Raw genomic sequence first — 21,318 nt, 5'->3', positions numbered from 1 at the left:
GGGACAGCATCACATAACCTGCAAACTGGATTGAAATTCCAGTCGACCTGGTTCCTAAAACAGGAGAAGTCTGCTTCCAGCGGCTCACCTTAGAGTCTCAGGAATGCTGTGTTCATCCAAGGTTGCAGGGCAAAAACCATTCACCTCTAGGGGGCGTGGCCAGATGCCTAAGGGGGTGTGGCCAGGGGCGGGGCGACAGCAGCGCGTCTAGGTAACAGGCGCCTGCGCAGAAGCCCCCTAGCGGCGCCCCACTAGAGTCCCAGCCTGGGGTGCCGCTCCGTCGTCGCTGCAGCACCCGCGGGCTCTGCTTGGGTCGGGTCTGACCATGAACCGGTGCGCCGAGGCGGCTGCCGTGGCGGCCACCCTGCCGGGTGCTGGGGTCGCGGGGCAGCGTCCAGCCATGGTGCCCCGCCAGGCGTCCTTCTTCCCGCCGCCCGTGCCCAACCCCTTCGTGCAGCAGACGCGGATAGGCGCGGCAAGGGGCATCCAGGTGAGGGGCGCGAGTCTGAGCGCAGAGCCTTCTGGAGAGGCTCCAGGGTCTCACCACGGAGGCTGCTCGGGAAAGGGGGCGTGGATCTGGGAGGGGCGTGAGCCCGGGCTGCGCGGGCGTCTGAGGAAGGAGCTCTGAGGGGCTAGGAGTGGGATGAGAAAGATGCGCTCTGAGGGTGGGGGATATGTTGGAGGATGCAGAGCCGGCGTCCTCCGAGCCGTATCCCTGAGGCGAGGAGGCGGAGCCAGCCGGAGGTGGCCCAGAAGGAGGAGACGAACCTGCTGGGGAGCTTGCACTTGAGTGTGTGAGCATGCAGTGGGAAGCAAACTTGCACCAGGAGAGTATGAGACTTCCTTGGGGCTCAGGTTAGGAGAGGAGTCGGCCTGGGATGGGTGGGGTGAAAAAGGCAGAGGCCCAGGCCTGACATCAGGAACAGGTAAAGCTGGAATGATCCACCTAGGCCGAGGCATTGAGGCTAGGATCGCAGAAGCAAAGAAGGGGAGGTTTTGGCCTGTGTCAGCTGTCACCTGCCTGGATGCAGAGTTGAGAAGTCACCCGGTGTCTCCCGGTGTTAAAAAGGGTTCCGTGCCCAGAGGAAGTCCCGTTTCCTCTCTCTAAGGCTGCTTGACCGAGAGAAGTTACATGCACGCTTGTGGCTTCCTCTTTGGTGAAGGTCTTTATCGCAGGACAAGATAGACCATGCCACCCACATTGTCCCGTGTGCGCTGCACGAGGAAAGGAAGGCTTTGGTGCTTTCCGTTTGGGCTCACGCGTATCTTTATGTTACACTGAAGGAGTGTGACTTTGGCACAGTCTTTGCAGAACAATGTCCTCTATTAGAGGAAAAGTGAACTCCTGGACACGGCGCCGTGGCCTAGCGGCTAAAGTTCTAGCATTGAACGCGCTGGGACCCCATATGGGTGCCAGTTCCAATCCCAGCAGCTCCACTTCCCATCCAGCTCCCTGCTTGTGGCCTGGGAAAGCAATCGAGGACAGCCCAAAGCCTTGGGATCCTGCACCAGCGTGGGAGACCTGGAGGAAGTTCCTGGCTCCTGGCTTCAGACCGGCTCAGCACCAGCTGTTGCGGTCACTTGGGGAGTGAATCATCGGATGGAGGATCTTCCTCTCTGACTCTCCTCCTCTCTCTATATATCTGACTTCGCAATAAAAATAAATAAATCTTAAGAAAACTAAAGTGAAGTCCTGGGCTGAGCAGTGTGTGTGGTGGTTAGAGGAGAGGTGGAAGGCGGTGTCTGAAGAAGGCTGTGAGAGGAAGGAGCAGATGAGAATACGGGAACAAATGCCTCTTGGAGGCAGTGGGGAACCTTTTTTTTTTTTTTTTTTCTCGCCAAGGACCATAAATTACCAAGTTAACAATTTATAGATTTCTTGAACTTGGAGTCCCTCCTGCAGTTGCCTTGGTTAAACCAGACAAAAATGACTTTGGGAGCCTCATATGACCTGCGGGTTGGATGCTTCCCATCCTGGTTAGAAACTAAAAGTTTAAAAATGTGGCCTTCCTGCCTTTTTAATAGATTGGCATTTCACTGTATTTTGAAACATCAGCAATACTTGTAACTACATTGACCTGCAGCCAAGACTAAAGTGAGTCTGAAATGGTCAATTCTTTTATACTCTGAAGTGTGGCCATCTACTCGGCTTCGAGGCGTGTTCACAGTGTTTGCATTGTACCTACGGTGAATGAATTGGTTTGTCACCTGACTTGCTGCCATTTACAGAGCTCTTCCACCTAAGTCCATGAGAGCTGTACTGTAATGGAAAAATCACTAGTCTTAGATGAAAGACGTGGTCACTATCAGTTGTGTGACATTGACCCAACTCACTTGACCTCTCTGAACTACATCCATTTTCTCATTCAGTAAATTGTAATAATAATAATAATAATACCTCAAAGGAGCATTAACGTTGAGATAATGTGTGAACAACCTGATACTAGTTGGTGATCTTAATATTCATCATTATTTTGTGCTATTTGTTGTCTGCAAAATTTTCACCTTATTTAGAATTTTCTGCTTGGGTTGAATGTAACTGGACATTGTCTGGATATTAAATTAAAAGCAATCCATGCAGGCCTGAGAGACCAAAGAAATTTCAATGGCTTGAATGGTCTGTTTTTCAAAACAGGCATGCAGAAGCCAAGGGTTAAGAAGGAACGTTTCAGGAGGCGTAGTTGAACATCCATCGTGTCTGCAATATCCATTTTAAAAGATGGACCCTCTTTCATCTACGTACAACTTAGAGTGATTGATTCAAAATAAATTTTTCAAAAGTTTATTTATTTGAAAGACAAACAAAACAACAGAGCTTGCCCAGTCTACATGTATGCATCAGCTGGGAACTCCATCTAAATCTCCTGTGTGGGTGGCAGGAACTCAGTTACTTAAGCTTTCACCACTTCCACCAAAAGTCTGCATTAGCAGGAAGCTGTCCTCAGGAGCCAGAGCTCTGCTGCGGGGTGCAGGTGTCTCAACTGCCAAGCTAAAATGCCCACCCCCTCCAACCGCCCACAGTGACTCTTCGATGGCGACCCATATCTTGTTTAAGTCATTTTTTGCATCTCCTTAAAGGAATTCACTCTCTTTCTCTGATCATTTAAGGATCTGTTACTTTGTAACATGGGAGAAAGGTAGCTTGATTTTCATTTTCTCGACAGAATGTGGAGCTGCAATGGGTATTTGGTTGGAACTGCATATATGAATGTCACATACGTCGAGACCTGTAGCATGTAACACACGGGCTCATCTCTGGGAACAAGAGAAACGGGACCCTGCCCATCTAAAAACTCATTAAGAAGGTTAAAAAGACAAGTGTATAAATATGTAATTCCATGTTTTAGTAAGTGCCGCGATAAAGGACCAGGAAAAAGCCCCAAGAGAGTGTCTGCCTGTCCTGAGAACATGAAACCGAAAGGCAGTGTGGTGCAGAGTGCAGTGCTTTGCAGCACGCCTGGAAGATGTCACAGCAGATACGCTGTCTTCATATTTGACAGCTTGTTCAGCTAACGTGTGTATTTGTTGATCACAGTGGATATCAATGCAACTTACAGAACTTTGCTCTAATCACCCTCCAACTCTTTCTTATGCTGTGATCTCTGCTGTGAGCCTTTCTTGTTGTCAGTACCGTTTCTTGGTCTTCTGGTAATGATTTCTTGGAAGGGGAGCTTGAACAACGGTCTGTTAGAGTGAATTAGGAACTTTCATTATCTGATCTGCACTGTCCTGTTTCTTAACTCTTTATCACACCACTCAAGCCAGATGAGGGTATGTTCATGTTAAAGCAGTGTGCTTACTGTGTGCACAGTCTCATGAACAGTCTGGATCCGAAGTTCCCTGCAAGGAATAGCTCTGGAGCTCTTGTTTGTCTTATTTTGTTTGTTTTTTTTTTTTTAGTAGAAAGTAGAGTGATAGCAAAATTGTATTATATTTATAAGTCAGCGTTCAAGAGAAAAAAAAAATCCACAGGGCTATTTTTGGCCCCTGAAATGGTAGAGTAGCTTAAATCAGATAAACCTTTCTATAGACACTTATTATAAATCCTGGTCAACATGTATAATCTCTCTCTCTCTTTCTCACACAAACACGCACACTGCTTGAAGACATTAAAGAGCAAGAGAATAAACTCTATTCTGAGTAAAATCAAAGAGAACTCTGGCAAGCATTTTAAAAAATCTATACGTACAGTTTTCAGAATCAACTTTTGTCACATTTCTGAAAAAATTAACCAAATGTTTTCAGCAATAGATATTTATATATAAATATCAATATACTCTCTAAATTTAAATATATATTATATATAAATATCTATTGCTGAACATTTTGGTTAATTTAAATTTTAATTAGTATAAATAAATAAATACATATATATATACAGCTGAAAACTTTTGCATTTATTCATGAAAGAGGTCGCAGTAAACTTTGGGAAGGGTTCCTTTCTCTGTTCTCGTTCACTCTCCTCAGGTCATTAGTGTCCTTGGTTGTGGCAGAAAACAGCAGCCTGGACTCCAGAAGGGGGTGGACTAGGCTTGGGGCTCCTTCAAAGTGCCGGTTCTCAAGAATGATCGTTGTTTGATCTTCCAGTGGCTGCTGAATACCGGCACATTGTCAAGGCTGTCTTGATGCCATCTGCCTTGGAGCTCACCCAGCACAAATCGCCTTTCTCAGATATATTTTCAGAAACAATCAGAGGCAATTAGTTTTATATGACAGCTGCCTGAGGCAAGAAGTTCGCTGGAGCAAACACTAGGCTAACCAAAAAAGCAAGAGAAAAAGGCAGGGGCTGACATGTCCACAGAGGGCTTTGAGAAGCTCTGACATAATCCTAGGATGATCATTCACTCACCTGCATCTGTGTGCATGCCAGAGGCTACACACATGCGCTGCCAAGGTCCAAGGTGGCCCTAAGCTCTCTAAGCTCTCACCTCCCCCTAACCTTGAGGTTCCGTTTAACCATTCGGTGTAGTGGATATGACATTGGGGTGGGGGGGGGTTACCTGCATCCCGTGTCAGAATGCCTGCTTAGCTACCTCTTGTGCTTCTGACTCCAGCTTCCTGCTGACACGGCCCTGGGAGGCAGTATGTGGTGACTCAGGTAGCTGGATATCCACCACCCACATGAGAGGCTTAGATTGGTTTCCAGTCTATTGGCCTTGGCCTAGCCTGATTCCAGTTGTTGCAGCATTTGGGAAGTGAATCAGTAAATAAGAGATCTCTGCTTGGCAAATAAAGTGAATGAATACAAGTTTAAAGAACAATAAAATAAACATTTATGGCAAGGTATGCCTAAGGAGCCATTACAGGAATTTGGGTGAAATAGTAAAACCAAAATTCTTGACATCCCCTATTGCAAATGAAAACAGGACAAGAGAAACAGAAGCACATAAAATTGATAAGACATGTGGAAAAGACTTAACATGCATGATCGCTATATGGTAAAAATGAGGTAGTTTTATGAGAAATTCATTAAGACTATCGCAAATGTTTTATGTTTACACATAGAAAGAATCAGTATTATTAGTATGACATTTCTTTGCAAATTGATGTATGGATTCTGTGAACTCTGAGTAAGCATCCCAACAGGTTCTCTCTCTCTCTCTCTCTGTGAACTGATAGGTTAAATAGAAAATTGATCTAAAATAGAAAGAATCTGAAACAGCCTCCAGAAAATGTTGAAAAAAAAAAAACAACGCTGGAGTACACACATTGATCTCCAAACTTACTTTAAAGCTTAATATTTAAGACAGTGGAGTATTGACAAAAGGAGACGTGAACCAACCCCTGCAGACAACTAGAAAAGCACCTATAAACATTCAATTGATTCTTGAAAAAATTGCCAAGGAAATTCATTAGGCAACATCAAGCTTTGTCAACAAAAAGTGCTGGATCAACTGAAAAAAAAAATCTGTGGGTAAAAATGAACCACAAGCTCTACTGCACCCTACACACAGAAACTAATTCAAGATGGATCCGTAGATTGAAACAAGGAAGCTGAAACCCCAAAGCTTCTAGAAAAATAAAATTGCTCTTCCTGACTTTGAGGTAGGTAAAGATTTCTTAGAAAGGGCATAATAAAAGACCTGAATGAAAATAAAAGATGGCAGATTTGACTTTATTAAGAAAAGGATGCTGTTAAGAAGATGAAAAGGCTAGCCACAAAGAAAATGTTTTCAATGCACATGTTGACAATCAGGCTTGTAGATAAAATTTGTAAAGATAGCCCCTACAAATGAATAAAGACTAGTAACCCAATAAAAATGGACTGATGAACTGAACAGCTAACATAAAAAGCACAAAAAAAATGATGTATTTGCTTGATATCATTATTAATCGAGGAAATGTAATGAATTGATGTCACAATAAGACATCATTTTATACTTGCTTGAGTGGTTAGCCCTAAAGAGACTGACAGCGCAAAATATTGGTGGGAATGTGGGGAATCAGGAGCTAACCAACATGGCCAGCAGGGATGTTAAACAGTAGCACAATTTTGGGAAACAATTTTGCGAGTGTTTTTTTTTTTAAATAAAGATATACAATCTATTATCTAATAATTTCACTACTAGTGAGATGAAAATAGATACCCATTATATATTATTAATTTATGATTATAGAATCTATGTTCATAAGACACCACTTACAATAGACTGAATGGCCATGAGAAAGTGAATGGATAAAAGAATTGTGCTATATTTATTCAATGGAATAATACTTGCAATAAAACGTCTGTTAAATATGGCAGAATAGCTTCATCTTAAAAGTATAAAGTGATCGAGTCTAAATAAGAGAATACATCCTATGCTATTTTATTAACATGAATACGTAAAGCAGGTAAAACTGTAGTGAGGAAGAGTCGATTCGTGGTTTTCTGGAATTTGGAAAGGTATAGTGACTGGTGCAGAAAAGAATTTTGACAGTGATGAAGATATCTTGATTGTGATGGTGATCGTATAGGGGAACACATTGGCGAAGTTCATAATGAGTAAACTTAAAATAGTTTTATTTTCTGTAAGTTATTCTTTAATACATTCATCAAAGCACAATACATTTTCATCTGCAAATCTGTTTGTATGTCATTTTTATCTGCAACACACAGATGTGCAAAAGACTTGACAGATGTCAGATTACTAGAATGCACAAGTTCCTCAAAAAACTTATGGAATTTTTTTTTTTTTTTACCTAAAATCATGCATGGGTTAATTTTCTTTTTTGCGCTAAAACATTTTTAAACTTCATTTTTTACAAACTCATTGACTCATCCTTGTATTTTTAACCTTTGTTTTTGGTAGATGATCTACACAGGTCAGAAGAGGCAGCAGAAGGGTGGCGCTGTTCGAGTATTTGCATTATAGAGAAAAAAAAGATAACGTTATACATAATACTGTCTTTCCCATAAAAAGGCAATATACTATAAGGATTTAGAGCAAAGTCTTTATGCCAAAACTGGATTCACATCCTGGTTCTTCCATTCACTTAGAGTATGGTTTAAGCATTTAATTGGTCCCTTATACCACTCCTTTCTTCTATTTAAAAGGACTTAAGTTTATTAGAACTAAGTGATATACTTCATGTCATGTGCTTAAAGTGATTGCTACATAGTTAAGCACTCGTACACCATTTACTACCCTTGTTTATGTGGTTTTCATTCTTCCTTTCCCCTCTGCTAGTGTGGCTGGTACATTCCACAGTGCATTTACTTCTTCACATTCGAACGCCTTTATCAACACCCTTCCTTTTGCTGCTAGCTCCCCAAAAGCAGTTTCCCCTTCTCACCTGCACCTGCTTGTTCTGCAAGGCTGCTAGGACTAAGGTTCTCCCAGGAAGCTTTTCCTGGTTGCTAGGACAGACATACAGCCTCTTTGTTTCCCCAGCATCCTTTGTGCATTTTCATGATACAGAGATCAAGTTGTCATGTGATTTTTCCTCACCATTTCTTTTGTGCACAGCACGCTTTATAAGATCAGATAAAATACTTTTATGTGTGTGTGCTTAAGTCTCTGGTACAGGACAGTACTCAGTTCATCCTTGAGTAAATGCATGAACAGCACAGAAATCTTCTGATAGCGACCTATTAAAATCATGTTCATTCATCTGTTTTTTTTTCCCCAACAATGACTTTCAGATCTTTATTCTTGGCATTATCCTGCTTCCAATTCGTGCCTTACTGGTGGGATTAATTATATTACTGGCATGGCCGTTTGCTGCAATTGCCACCATGTGCTGCCCTGACAAGCTGACCCACCCCGTGACCGATTGGAGGAGGTAAGAAAGACTTCTGTCCAAATGTTAGATAAATCATGGCTACAAAAAAAAAGGTTTAGCATAGTATAGCCAGTGACCAATAGTTTTATTGTTACCTACTTGGTTTTTAATAATTTCCTTTTGTTTCTTGGATAGAATGAATATTAATTTAGTTTGGTATAGAAACTACTACCCAGGGGTGTTCTGATAATCAGCTATTGAGCTGCAATTTCCTAATGAAACAATATTCCATTTGCTGAATGCAGCCATACATCTCTGGCTGTTTAAGATACCCAGCTAACATCCCAGAAACCACTGTGGCCACAAAATGCTTTGCTTCCTTTCTCTCTTCCTCAGTTTTCGCATTTGCTTTTGTCCCTCTGCGGTAATGGCGTGCTTTCTGTGGTGGCGTGATTAAGTGGCTCAATGATGATCTTTATTAACTTTATTAATTAACGATTGTTACAGTGAATAACTCAATCATTAAAATAACCTAGGCTTTCAGAAACATTAGCTCCGAGGCAAGCGGGAACTGCTCTCCAGCATCGTGTAAAGAGGATGGTATCAGAGAACAGACAGTTTGCTGCTGGCCAGACCGGATGTCTGCCCTGTGGATGTTTTCAAAGTGGGGCTTCTTCATGTAGATTTACTGGGTCCCAAGGCCACAGCTGGGTTTGAGGGAACTGTAGAACTCTCCCAAAGTGCATGCAATATTTTTTCATTCATAAGGGTGTGCTTCTTTCATCCAAATCTCAAATGTGGATATGTCCTCTGAAATTTGTGAAAAAAAAAAAAAAAGAAAAAAAACACTGCTGCAGAAACTCTTTAGGAGATATTTAGATTGCTGTTTAGTTCCAGTTCTAATGAACAAATATCAATATCAAACACAAGGCTAGTTTGAAGTGGAAATGAATCCAGTGCTGGCAATGCCCCAGAGATGCCTCCATCCTTGCCAGTTGCACTTCTTTGTTTTATAACTCAAGGTTGTGTTGTATAAAACAGAGCTTCAAGAGATGGTTTCTTTCTTTTTTTTTTTTTATAACCGGCGAATTCCTTTTAAATTACCTCTTTTGCTGTGTGTTGTTAGTGGCTTATAAAAACCTAGGGTAATGGAAGGGATCGTCTAATACTCTATAAAATAGATACAAGCCATGTTGGCAAAGGAAGGTTTGCTTTTGTCAATCAAATTGGCATCTTCATCTCCTCCCAGACAGGCATCGTGGAAGCTATTGTGTGGAACCAGGCTCAGTCGCTGTTAAATGCTTTTAAATAGACTTAGCTTTTGGCTGTGAAGATGGACTCTTTGGAAATGTAGTTATCAGAAGTGATATCACACTAGATCAAAATGGAGAGGTGTGTGAATTTGGCGCGGGGGCACACTTTGTCTCCTTACCTGAGTCAGGATTTCATCTCTAAACTTAAGGCACAGCACAGGAGTGCAGTTGTCCGTGCCCTCTGGAAAAGTGCTTCTCCTTGCTGTGAAATACAAGTCACAGAAAGTCCCTCTGGAGCTGGTTCCTGATAGCTCTTTGGTCCATTAGTGCTTAGGCAGGAAGCTCATATTTTTTGTTGCCGTTTTGCTTTTTATCTTGTTTTTACAGCTCTCTTAGATAACCGTGAGCAATAAACATATTTTGTTTTAATTTTTGGAGAAAAGCTGTGTGCTCGTTCCCTACTACTGAGCGAACTATCCTGCATTTGCACTTGTGGGAACAGGTTTTTTGTTTCCCTGCTAGCCGAGCGTATCAGAGACTGACTGGCTGGGTCTTCCTTGTCCTGTGTATCCCATGCAGTTCCTGGCACAGTTAGATGAATTAAGTAATCTTTAATGCAGAATCTTTTTAAGACTAAACAGCTGGATTTTGGAATGTGTGCAGATTACTGTTGGAAGCCCTGAGCTGATAAATTTACTTTTTTAAGGTTCTCAATGAGGGCTAATTACAGCATGAGCATTCTAGAAGAATTTGAGGAGATACTGGTCTTGTTATTATTCAAATGTACATTTCTGAAATGACTACTTTGAAGAGCAATACTGATTTGAGTGTCTCAGAGGGGCTTATGTGTTGACAATTCTTTTTTAGCCATTTACAGCGATGGAGTAATATAGCCATATGTTAATCACGTGTCCTTGGGCAAATTATTTCACTTCTCTGTAATTCAGTTTCTTCATCTGTGCAATGGAAGTAGTAATCTCCTTAATCTACTTCCTCAGATTAAGTATTTAGGATAGTAACTGGCACCTGGTGAAACAGCTTTCTGCAACGTGTCAACTACTGCTGTTAGCTCTGAAACATTCTGACATATTTTGGCTTTCTTATTGTGTTAAGAGTCAAGTTCTGCTGCTAGCTTCCATGAGCAAAGCTAATTACGTCTTTTTCATATTTATTTTCAAGGAAAATTACGCACCCAGCTTTGAAGTTTCTGGGTCATGCCATGTTCTTCACAATGGGGTTTATAGTTACCGTGAAAGGAAAGATTGCAAGTCCTTTGGAAGCACCCATTTTTGTTGCAGCCCCTCATTCCACATTCTTTGATGGAATAGCTTGTGTTGTAGCCGGATTACCGTCCATGGTGTCTCGAAATGAAAATGCACAGACCCCTCTGATTGGCAGTAAGTACTTGTAGCACTGACAAAATATTTTCATGCACATGCTCTAAGTGAAAAGAATCATGTGTAACTTGATAAACTTTTTAGTAACTCATGTAAGAAATCGTTTCAATCATATTTGCTTATTTTCATGAGGTACTGTTTATGTGGAAAGAATGAATTGACATGAAAAAATCCAGAGATGTGCTCATCTGTAGCTTCCTTATTCTTGCAAAAATTCATCTTTGTCACCAGCCCTGATCATGTCTTTCTGTCCTTGTATATTGCCAGAGAAAATGGTTTTTAAAAACAAAGCATGCTAACTTTCCTCGAGAGAGACAAAGACGAAGAAATTGAGAGTGAGTGTGTGTAAGAGAGAGAGAGAGAGAGGAATGAACTTAAGCAAAGAATCTATGGAAGCATGTTGTTTGTTTCATGGCGTTCTCTTTAGGGTATTAAGCTGATAAATATTCCAAGTCTTTTCTCTTGACTCTGCTTTCTTCATTACTGCCCCCCAAATCTCCGTGAGGGACCCACGTGTAACTTTAAAAATGATGATGTGGAACAGTGAGTGCTTCCTGCCATAAAAAATAATGAAGCAAGGGAAGTGTTTTTCCCACCAGATGCTGACTCCTCTCCCTAAGGAATCAGTCTCCAAGTAACTGTTCCCAGTTGTTCCAAGGTTACTGCAAGCATCACGCGATCAAAGAGTAGCTGTGAAAATTGTCGGATGCTGCCTCCACTGCTAGGGAGAAATACTAGTCCTTGTGCCTTCATCATTTAGCTGAGATTCTGCTGTCTTGTAGAGAGGGAGTAAGAGAGAAGGAGAGAGAGGGAGGATCCTTCCATCTGCTGGTTTACTTCCCAAATGCCCACAGCAGCCAGGACAGGCTAGGCTGAAGGCAGGAGCCTGGAATTCCATCTAGGTCTCCCCCTATGGGTAGCAGGGGCCCAAGCTCTTGAGCCAAAGTCTCTTCCTTCCCAGGATGCATGGGTAAGAAGCTGAATGGGAAGTGGGAATAGCTAGTACTCAAACCAGTGCTTGGATATGGGATGTGGGTGTTCCAAGTGGAGACTTAACATGTTTCACCACAACAGTCACCCTGGGACACCGAGTTGTTTTGTTTGTTTTTGGTGAAACTAGCATGCTTTGTGTAATGTGCCCCCTCCCCCCAATTATATTGCAATAACTATTTGGTAAATTGAAGTTTGTTTTGTATGTGCTAGGAAGCTACTGATTTAGAAGATTACGCATTGCAAATTTCAGTAAAATTAGCAATACTTTCTGCTGATGTATACTATAACGTTGCATAATCATTTTCCAGGGTATTTATGAAATGAAACAAGATGATCATGTAGTGTGTCACAAAGGTTTGAGATGAGGGAGAAGACCTTTAGAAAGGAGAGTGTATTTGCCTCTATTCTTGTTATTTATCTCTGCTGAATCAGTGAGTGATTTTTATCTGAAATTAGAAACTGAGTTCTTGTGAACTTTGAATTGGTCTTTAAACTTTTTTCCCTTCAATTTGCTGTTATCATTTTCCATAAGGTTGTGTTTTTAGGCAAAAGGATTTGGCTGTGACTTTTTTGTTTTGTAGGGCTCTTACGAGCTCTGCAGCCAGTGTTGGTGTCCCGTGTGGATCCGGATTCCAGGAAGAACACGATCAATGAAATAAGGAAGCGAGCAACATCAGAAGGGCAGTGGCCCCAGGTAAGACACGGAAGATGACCGCTGATACATGTCAAGAGTTGACTGTGCAGCTTTAGACTTGCTCATGTACATCCCCTGGAGGTAGGTAGCTTTCATGTAAAGAAGCAATGAGCATCAAGTACAGTTCATGCAATGAGATGTTTCAGACTCAAATGTCCCATTCTTTTTTATTCTCTCAACTCTTACTATTTTTGTGTGTGTGTGTTTTTCCTTCTAATATAACTTGATTCTCTCTCTCTTGGACTTTAATTACCATTAAGTGATATGAGAAATCTACCATTTAGTGCATGAGATTCTAAAGCTCAGCTATACGCAACAGTATAGCAGGTTTACTGAAATAGAAAGATCTTTAATATTAGCCGAAGTACTCAGATGTCCAGATGGTGCGTTTTTGTTTGGTGAGCATTCAGAATCCCCTGTAGAACCTCCTCAAACTTGGCCTTCACTGTTCCTTTTATGGGAATACCTTCTGAGGTGGCCAAGGGGCAGTATTTAATGCATCGTAAAGCCTGGGGGTAGTTCCAGGAAGTATTCCTCTATCTTTGCCCAGTTGAAAACAAGTGACGCCCAGTAGAGTAGCAGCTTGATAGATGACCTGATAGATGACCTTGGTAGAAGACCATGAAAACGAGGAGAAACCAAAATATGTGAAGAATATATATATATATACACACACACACACATATATGTGTGCATATATATTTTCTTATGGATATAAATATATCTATAAATATAAATAGATATGTAAATATAAATATATCTATAAATATATATATTTAAATGATTGCCAAGAGCCAGAGTTTAGAACAAGTATTTGACCTTTCTCTTTGGATCCAAGGAATGTGTCTGGGATTAAAAGGTGAGGTAAAGGGGTGAGTTTTAGTTCATTTTGCTCTTTGAGGGTGAACTTTCTTCTTCCAGAGTTGGAATAGTCTCGTTGGGAATTCTTTTCTAGAAGTTTTAGGTATTGGCTGAGCAACCACTTGGGGGGGATATTGTAGAAAGAATCCAAGCATTAGGGAGTGCTCTGTGACTTTTAATGCCTCTTCCAGCTCTGTGGTTTTATGATTCCCTGTGAGATTCGTTGTGAGATGCATGGCTGTAGAATTTTCCACTGAAATTGATGATAAAGTGTGCATCACCAACTGCTGTGAGCGCCGGGATTTTCTGTTTTTATGTGCTTAGCAATTTACTCATGGCTGAATTTAACGTTTCCGAAAAATCGAGCTGCTATTTCCTCTAATTAATGAGGGAGCTAACTGTACAGCATAACTTTCACAGGGCAGATGTGAAGCAATGAGGGACGAGCTAAACACATTTCCTGAAACAAAAAGACATTAAGTTGTATTCCATACATCAGCTCATTTGAAGAAGCAATAAGCACATTGTAACTATTTCTTTGTCCTTGAAACAACCCTGAACTGCATCTCATGGGAGCAAACTTCACCTAAGGAGGAGACAAGGAGCAAAGAAGTGGGACATTGGTTGGTAAAGAGCATATAGCCACAGCATTTGGTACAGCCTGATGCATACTTTGAGCACAAGTTTACATCTTCTCTAGCTTATCTAAATCATTAGTGTCACCATTAATGGGAGTCTCTGTTCAAAGCTTAAGTCTGCTTTTCTAGTTTTCCTATTGGTGGTGGGACTATACTTGTTTTTAGAGGAAAACTGAATAATGTTTCTATTTTTTCATTAGGCTTGTGGTTTAGTCGTTGTATCTTATTTCTGTTTTTTTAATCATTCACAGCTGCTTATGAAATCATAAGAAAATAAAAGAGATAATCTATTAATTTGCCTGAAATAGTAAATCTATTCCTTTTCTCCCAAGATACTAGTTTTCCCAGAAGGCACTTGTACTAATCGTTCCTGTTTGATTACTTTTAAACCAGGTGAGATAAATTAAATTACGTATTCTAAGAACGTGGTATGGAAGATTTCTCAAGTGATTGGCTAGTTCTAAAGATGGTAATTGTTCAGTTTGCTTTGAGCCTTTCTTTTCTGATTAAAAATGTGTTTAATTCACAGAACCATGTGCGTGCTCTTTGTGTGTCAGTACCAGTTCTTCCTGGTAGAATCTCCTCCACAGTGTGTGTGTGTGTGTGTGTGTGTGTGTGTGTGTGTGTGCAGAATCGTGATATTTTAATTTTCCTCCAAAAATATCTCACCGACACCTAGTGTCCAGCATCACAGTACAGAATACTTTCAAATGATCATCATGTTATCTTCAGATTTCTGCTAAGGGTCATTCTTTTTTATCATTAAGAATGCCACTTTGGTGAGCAGGTGTAACTTTAACAGATGTTTGGGTCAGCTCCTAGAACGCTCAACTCCAGCGGCCCAGTCGTTTCTAGAAGGTGTGGCCGTTCTTGCTTCACACGTTTGATCTCACCTAGCTTTACATATAGTCGCTGGGTTTGGGTCATAAAATGTTCTTGTCCTGTTGAATAACAAATGTTTGGGAAATGAAAACAAATGGAGCAACATGAAGATACTTTAGGAAATTCATGGAAAAATACAATTGAAATATAGTTTTAAGCTTTTTTTTTCTCATAGTTATTTCTATGAACTTTCTAAACATCCTTTATTAATGAAGAAGTAAATATTTTAAGTGGTTTAGGTGCAGCATTTAGAATTTTGCTTAAGCAATTCTTAATTTAATAAAACCCTCATTGTGGCAGATGCTAAGAATTTACCAAAATTAACCACCTGTTTGTTTTGTTATGTATACTCAAACTGTGCTTATTATGATTTTTTCTTTACTGTTAAATGTTTATTCACATTTATTCATTTTATAAAAGCCATGTTATAAAATTTCATTGTGGTTGTAGGCGCCTTCATTCCTGGAGTTCCAGTGCAGCCAGTGCTCCTCCGATACCCAAACAAACTGGTAAGGGTAGTGTTTTACTATGGGAAGCCCTGCAAACATTCCATACAGCTCATGTTCTCCAGCCCCATTTGATAGCAGAATATGGTTTGAATAGCTGGCGGAAGCAGAGGGGCGGATGCGTTTGCAAGACAGGCTCTCTTTTGTGTGCGAGTGGGGAGGAAAAACAAATACATTCTTTCTTGCTTTCTTTCCTTCTTTCTCTTTCTCTCTCTCTCTCTCTCCCTTCCTTTTTTTGCAAATTAATTATCTCAATATGTTCTTATTAGGAAATGCATAGCTGAGCACATATAATATTGTTCTAAAAAATTGGGTACAACTTGTTTCACCAAAAAGATGATGATATAAAAGGATGAATTTTTGCTATGTACGTTACATAATCCAAAATATTTTTAGATGGGTTCCACTGTTCTTAATAATATTATGCATATTTTGATTTTTAGAATGTTGCTTTTAATTTCAGAGAAGATATACGTCAATCCCAATGTTAAAATAAGATCTTTGTTTCATTTGATACTTTTCCTCTGGACTAACAGTGTAAATATTGTATTATTGTAGGATACTGTGACCTGGACATGGCAAGGATACACATTGTAAGTTGTTTGTGGCTATTCGTAGTTTGTATCCGTTGTATGTTAGTGAAGAAAAAGAGAGATTATTTCTTGTTTTACAGTTGTTGCTTTCTGAAAGTAAAGACTTCTCGTCAGTTTTAAGTCATGTAACTGTGAGTCTCCATGCTGACTCACTGTCTTCCTGTTAGTGCCCGTGGTCTCCGACATGCAGAATTCTGGTTGTCCATCATGTTCAAGTGCATCTCAGGTGTGTGCATCCCAGTGACCCAATTAGCATTTTACTTAGCTGTAATTTTATAGTTTTATTTCCATTGCAGATTTAGCATTTTTACTTTAGATCCATTCTTATTTTATATCCAGGTCTACATGGTTAAGAATAATTGAGTCATATGGCTTGAAATAGTCTTGATGAGTGTGATATGAGCGGGGGCAACAGCTAACCAAGATTTCAGTTTTTATCTTGGGTTTTGAAAGCACATAATTTCTCTCTAAGAATTGAAGAGAGAAGAGAAATACAATCTCATTACTAAATTGAGCAGTGAAATCCACGTTTAAAAGAATGGTACATATAGGATCTTAACTTGCTCTCATGCTGTTTTGGTTAGTGCCCCTTGGAGAAGTCTGAACCAGTTTAAGTTTTGACACGAGTCTGTGAAACACCTGCCCTTGAGGACTTTCCCCAGTGGCGGGCCGGGCTGTGATCTGTGAAGTGCAGAGTGCAAGTAATATTGCCGATGAACAGAGATGGTGACCACTTGGAGATATTTCAAAGGAAATCACAACTTACCTTTAAGTACAAAATTTATTTATTTTTATGTGAAAGGCAGATTTCACAGAGAGAAAAAAGAGATACCGAGAAAAAGGTCTTTCATTCACTAGTTCACTCCCCAAATGGTTACTGTGATCAGAGCTGAACTGATCTGAAGCCAGGAGCCACGAGCTTCTGGGTCTCCCAGGCAGGGGCCCAAGCAGCTTTCTCAGGCCATAAGCGAGGAGTTAGATGAGAAATGGAGCAGCTAGAACACTGACACCTGTGTGGGATATTGGTGCCACGGGTGGAGTTTTAGACTACTATGCTGGTAGTTGCAGTTAAGCAAACGACATCAAAGAAGATGTAAGTTGCACAAGCTATCTGGACAGTATATTCTTTTTCACTCTAGGAAATCAGTTTGTTCATTAGGCTAGAATACGAATTTCCTGTCTCTATGGTTGTTTTGTGTTGCTGGTTTTAAAGTTTTGTACGAGGGAGAATTAGGAAATACCAGAACATGTTAGAGAAAGAAGGTGGATGACATAGTTATTTTCTCTGAATGTGCCATCCCGTGGGCCTTTATAGTTAACCTCCTTAGGGGGCTGCTGACTTGGGGTTCACTGTATGCACAGTACTTTTTTTTGTTTTTGTCTTGTGGAGCGGTCTGGGTAGATGTGGAGATCAAATAGAAGGATTTCTGGCAGTCAGGGTAGGAACTGGAGCGACTTAGTTCTTCTGGGCTTCTACCCTGGGAAATGTATGAATAAGGTACAGAACTCTGAGCAGGAGAGACGAAAGTATGTTGAGAGGCAGGGGTTTCTTCAGCATGTAAACAGACGCAGGCTCCTTAAAAGGCCTGGTTTGGTTTTGTTCTGGTGCCTCGTGGTGCTTGCCCACGTGTGGCCTTGTCCTCTGCTCTGCTTACTGATAGTGTCAGCACCACGCACGGTGTTTGGAAATCAGGTTCCTTGACTGCTCTTGCCCTCCATGCAGATTCTAAGGAAGAGATTTTCACAAACACGACACCGGAACATGAATGGAAAGCAGTTTTTCCATCACTGCCTCATCTCAACGTTTATGCCTGAGTCTTCTCTTCCCGAAGACATTTATTTTGGTGCGTGGTGTGGACAAGACAGGGTTAAGAAGATCTTCCGGTTAGGGGTTAGGGGTTTTTTCCCTCCCCTTTTCTTTTTTATTGCACTTGGGCTTTTCAGAATATCTCTGTCTTCAAATAACCGCATTTAAATAATTCAGAAACTATTTTATGCAGATAATATTTATTGACTTTGGAGTTTATAGATTTGCTTTTCCCTTTCAAAGTGCGCATTAACAATTTATAATGATTTATGGGAGTGATAAATCTACTTCCTGAGTTCTTACTTTTCAACCAACTCCCTTGTTTAAATTCCTAACTTCCTTAAGTGTCCCTTCGGGTAAATTTTACAGATAAATTGTGTTTAACTTTCTTAACAGTAATAATAACAACAACAACAACAATAATAATAATAATAAAGGCTGATTAGTTGTTCCCCTGAACATGTAGTGTAATCAACTCTGCCTGGTTCCTGGGTCAGCTCGCAGTCGAGGCTGACCTAACAATCTCACCGAAATCATAGCCACAGTCCAGCAGTCTACTGGAAGGCTGCAATTGGAAACAACTACTTCAAAAATTATCTTTGAGAGTTGAAAGAGAGTCATTGTCTCACTTGGCAATGAACTTTTGAAAATTTCCACCAGATTCCCACGGATACAAAGCATGTGTTTGTTTCTGGAACAATTTTTAAAATGATCTATTTTCATTTGAAAGAGGGAGATTTTCTATCTGTTGGTCTACTCACCAAATGCCCTCATTAAGCTGAGACTGAGCATGGCCAAAGCCAGATCACAGAACTCCATCGGGGTCCTCCATACGGGTCCAGGATCCTGCTCCCCAGCATCCGTTAGTGGGAAGCTGAATCAGAAGTGGAGTAACTGGGATTGAAACCAGGTACCCCAAGCATGCATTTAAGCCACTGCACCACAGGCCTCCGCACTTCCCCCATGCTGCTCCTCACCAGGACAATTTTGTGTTTGCACTTGTGTGTGTGCCTACGAAGAGTTTAGAAACCTGGCTTTCTACTCGGGAGTTTTCCTAAAGCACCATTCTGTATGTGCACATGTGGCCATGGGTAGTTTCCCTGGGGACTCAGGCATGTGAGTTGGTGTTGTCAAGGAAACGTCGCCATTTGAGGTTTGTGTGTTGGGCTGTGGCTCTGATTCATGGCCCATATTTGGTATCGTCTTTAGCTTTTCAATGTCAAGAATAGTTTAAGCCCAAAAAATCCTGCAGCAGTGGTGCATCATTTATAAACGAAAACTAGTAAATGAAGGGTGCTATGAGGGTGCTCGTGCGTCAAGTGCAGCCCAACGTTGTTTTTATTGCCGTATAAGGATGTCCTTCTTTTTTTCTCTCTCTGCAGTTTGCAGCTGTGTGTGCTGACTTTCTGCCAGCCCTTCACAAAGGTAGAAGTTGAGGTGAGTCATTCAGAATGTGTCCTTGGAACGTAGGATTTGACCTCAAATGTCTAGCCTAAAGACCAGATAGGAATGTCTGCAACCAAAAAGACCTTGGTATGAGCATTTAGTCTGGTGGTTAAGAGCCTGCTGGCAACACCCACACCCAAGATGAGAGAGCCTGGGTCCGTCCCAGTGCTACTGATTTTGCTCCTGGTTCTTCCTGCTGATGTAGACCCTGGGAGGCAGCAGGTGATGCGCTTAGGTAATTGGGTCCCTGCCATCCACCTAGAAACTTGGATTGAGTTCCAGGCTCCCAGATTTGGTTTTGCCAAGCTTTTATAATTAGGAGCATCTGTAGAGTAAGTTAATGGGTACAAGATCTCCAACTGTCTCTCTTTTTCTACTTGTTTCTTGACTAAAACAAAAATCAGCCCTGGTTTATTGCAAATCGTGTATCTGATTGCAGGCTGTCAGATTTAGCTCTGAGATTCATGTTAGGAGGCGTGTGGGAACTTCCAACCTAGAACCAGGGTGGCTGTTCAGAGTCACATCCCCCGTGTCCATCTTCTTACTCCTTTTGACACTGACCTCTGGGGAAACAAATGCCATGCTTTTCTGTCCCAACAATGGGCATGATAGTGGCTGGCAGGGTCCTTCAACTCCTTGGAGATTGTGTCCAATGAAAGCTGACAGGTGCAACCCTGGGTTTAGGGGACAGACACAGAGATCAGAGGATCATTGTGTGCATGGAAAGTCATACCTGGGAGGCCCCATACCATCCATCCTTCCAGGGTCAGTGCTTCCCTTTGAGTTGCGGTGGCAGGTGGCATGCGGAGGAGAGATCAGAACAGTTTGGACATTCTGAGCTGTTCCTAGATGGGATGTGGCATGGTCGCTAGAACTCAGAATGCAGTGAATTTCAATGACACTCCCAGGTGGGCTCTGTAGGGGGAGGACTGAGGATGTTCAGGCCCAAGAACTCTTGCCTGGAATTTCAGATTGCATCTATGACATATGTAATGAAATATTTGCCTATGCAATGTGGAATTCTGAATGGGGCCAGTGTTCTGAGAAGGCTGTGGAATGTGACGAACTAGAATCCTATTTTTTGCTTTGTTTAATGGCTCAGTATTTCAGCCGTTTGGAAGTACTCAGCAGTAACACATCGTCCAGGGCAGTAGTGACATTTTTTCTTGAGATTTGCAGGTTATCTGCCTGACTCAGAAATATCTGTTTACTGGCTCTGTTCCACATCTCTCCAATTTTAACGCCAGCACAGCAACTCTCATTGTGATCAAAAAACACAGCACTAGTTCTTGTGATGTATTTACTTGTTTCTGGAAAGTTGTTTGTTTGTTTTAAACTGACTCTGTGTGTTAGTATCTTAGGAAGTACCAGGGTAAAAAAAAAGATTTGCCTGGTTTCTTCTCTCAGTACTTCCCAGTGCTGTTGAAATATTTGACTGCACTGACCTCACATTCCCTTGTTCTCCGGGTGTCTCCCGGAACCAGCCCCACAGAACACATTTTGGGGAAGCCTTGTGTTGTGTTGTTTATAAGCAGGCCCTTTGTAGCTGCTCCCTCTGGTGGTCTAACTCAGCTCTCCTCCCTCTCCAAAATCAACGAACTCTCTCTCTTTCTCTCTCTCTCTCTCTCTCTCTCTCTCTCTCTCTCTCACACACACACACACACACACACACACACACACACACACACACAGATCTAGCACCAGCCATGGAGTTGCACATGGAGCTGCGCTTTGTGTCTACCACACTTGTCTGTCAACAGTTGAGCTACATTACAACAGAAAGATGCAAATTCCTCATTTTGTGCTCCGCCTGCTGTTACCACAGTTCCTTTCCGTGTTGTGGCTTTCTCCCTTTCTTTCTGAAATGACAGTGTTTGTATTTATCCAGCTGGTTCTGAGACCTGCTTGGATAATATTCTCTGGCAGAGAAAAAGAAGACATCCTTTGTTCCATAACTTTACAAGCACGGTGACTTTCTGCCAGTGGACAGTAGCTGAATCGGGAGGCGTTTGATATCTCACTTAGAATTGTGGTGCTGGGCGA

The 21,318-nt window shown here is 41.5% G+C and overlaps 1 protein-coding gene across 3 annotated transcripts in view; it reads left to right on the top strand.

Annotated features, from left to right (window-relative positions):
• Positions 1–241: 241 nt before the first annotated feature.
• The window catches only part of LPCAT2 (lysophosphatidylcholine acyltransferase 2), a 54,384-nt gene continuing 33,307 nt past the window's right edge, over positions 242–21,318 (top strand). Inside the window, exons 1-9 of one of the 3 annotated variants that reach the window (XM_040982692.1) lie at positions 428–490; positions 5,620–6,045; positions 8,126–8,265; positions 10,638–10,855; positions 12,430–12,542; positions 14,374–14,434; positions 15,374–15,432; positions 15,988–16,022; positions 19,212–19,266. In XM_040982692.1, the coding sequence (XP_040838626.1) occupies positions 8,219–8,265; positions 10,638–10,855; positions 12,430–12,542; positions 14,374–14,434; positions 15,374–15,432; positions 15,988–16,022; positions 19,212–19,266 (588 nt within the window). In that variant the 5' untranslated portion in view covers positions 428–490; positions 5,620–6,045; positions 8,126–8,218. Of the gene's footprint in view, positions 491–5,619; positions 6,046–8,125; positions 8,266–10,637; positions 10,856–12,429; positions 12,543–14,373; positions 14,435–15,373; positions 15,433–15,987; positions 16,023–19,211; positions 19,267–21,318 lie in introns of all 3 variants that reach the window. The other 2 variants (XM_040982690.1, XM_040982691.1) reach the window with 2 other exon arrangements.

The sequence above is a fragment of the Ochotona curzoniae genome, unplaced genomic scaffold (assembly GCF_017591425.1).
Source record: "Ochotona curzoniae isolate NIBS_2020 unplaced genomic scaffold, NIBS_Ocur_1.0 contig_3622, whole genome shotgun sequence".
NCBI lineage: Eukaryota > Metazoa > Chordata > Mammalia > Lagomorpha > Ochotonidae > Ochotona > Ochotona curzoniae.
The sequence above is the reverse complement of the archived record's forward strand: the minus strand, read 5'-3'. Positions and strand labels throughout refer to the sequence as shown.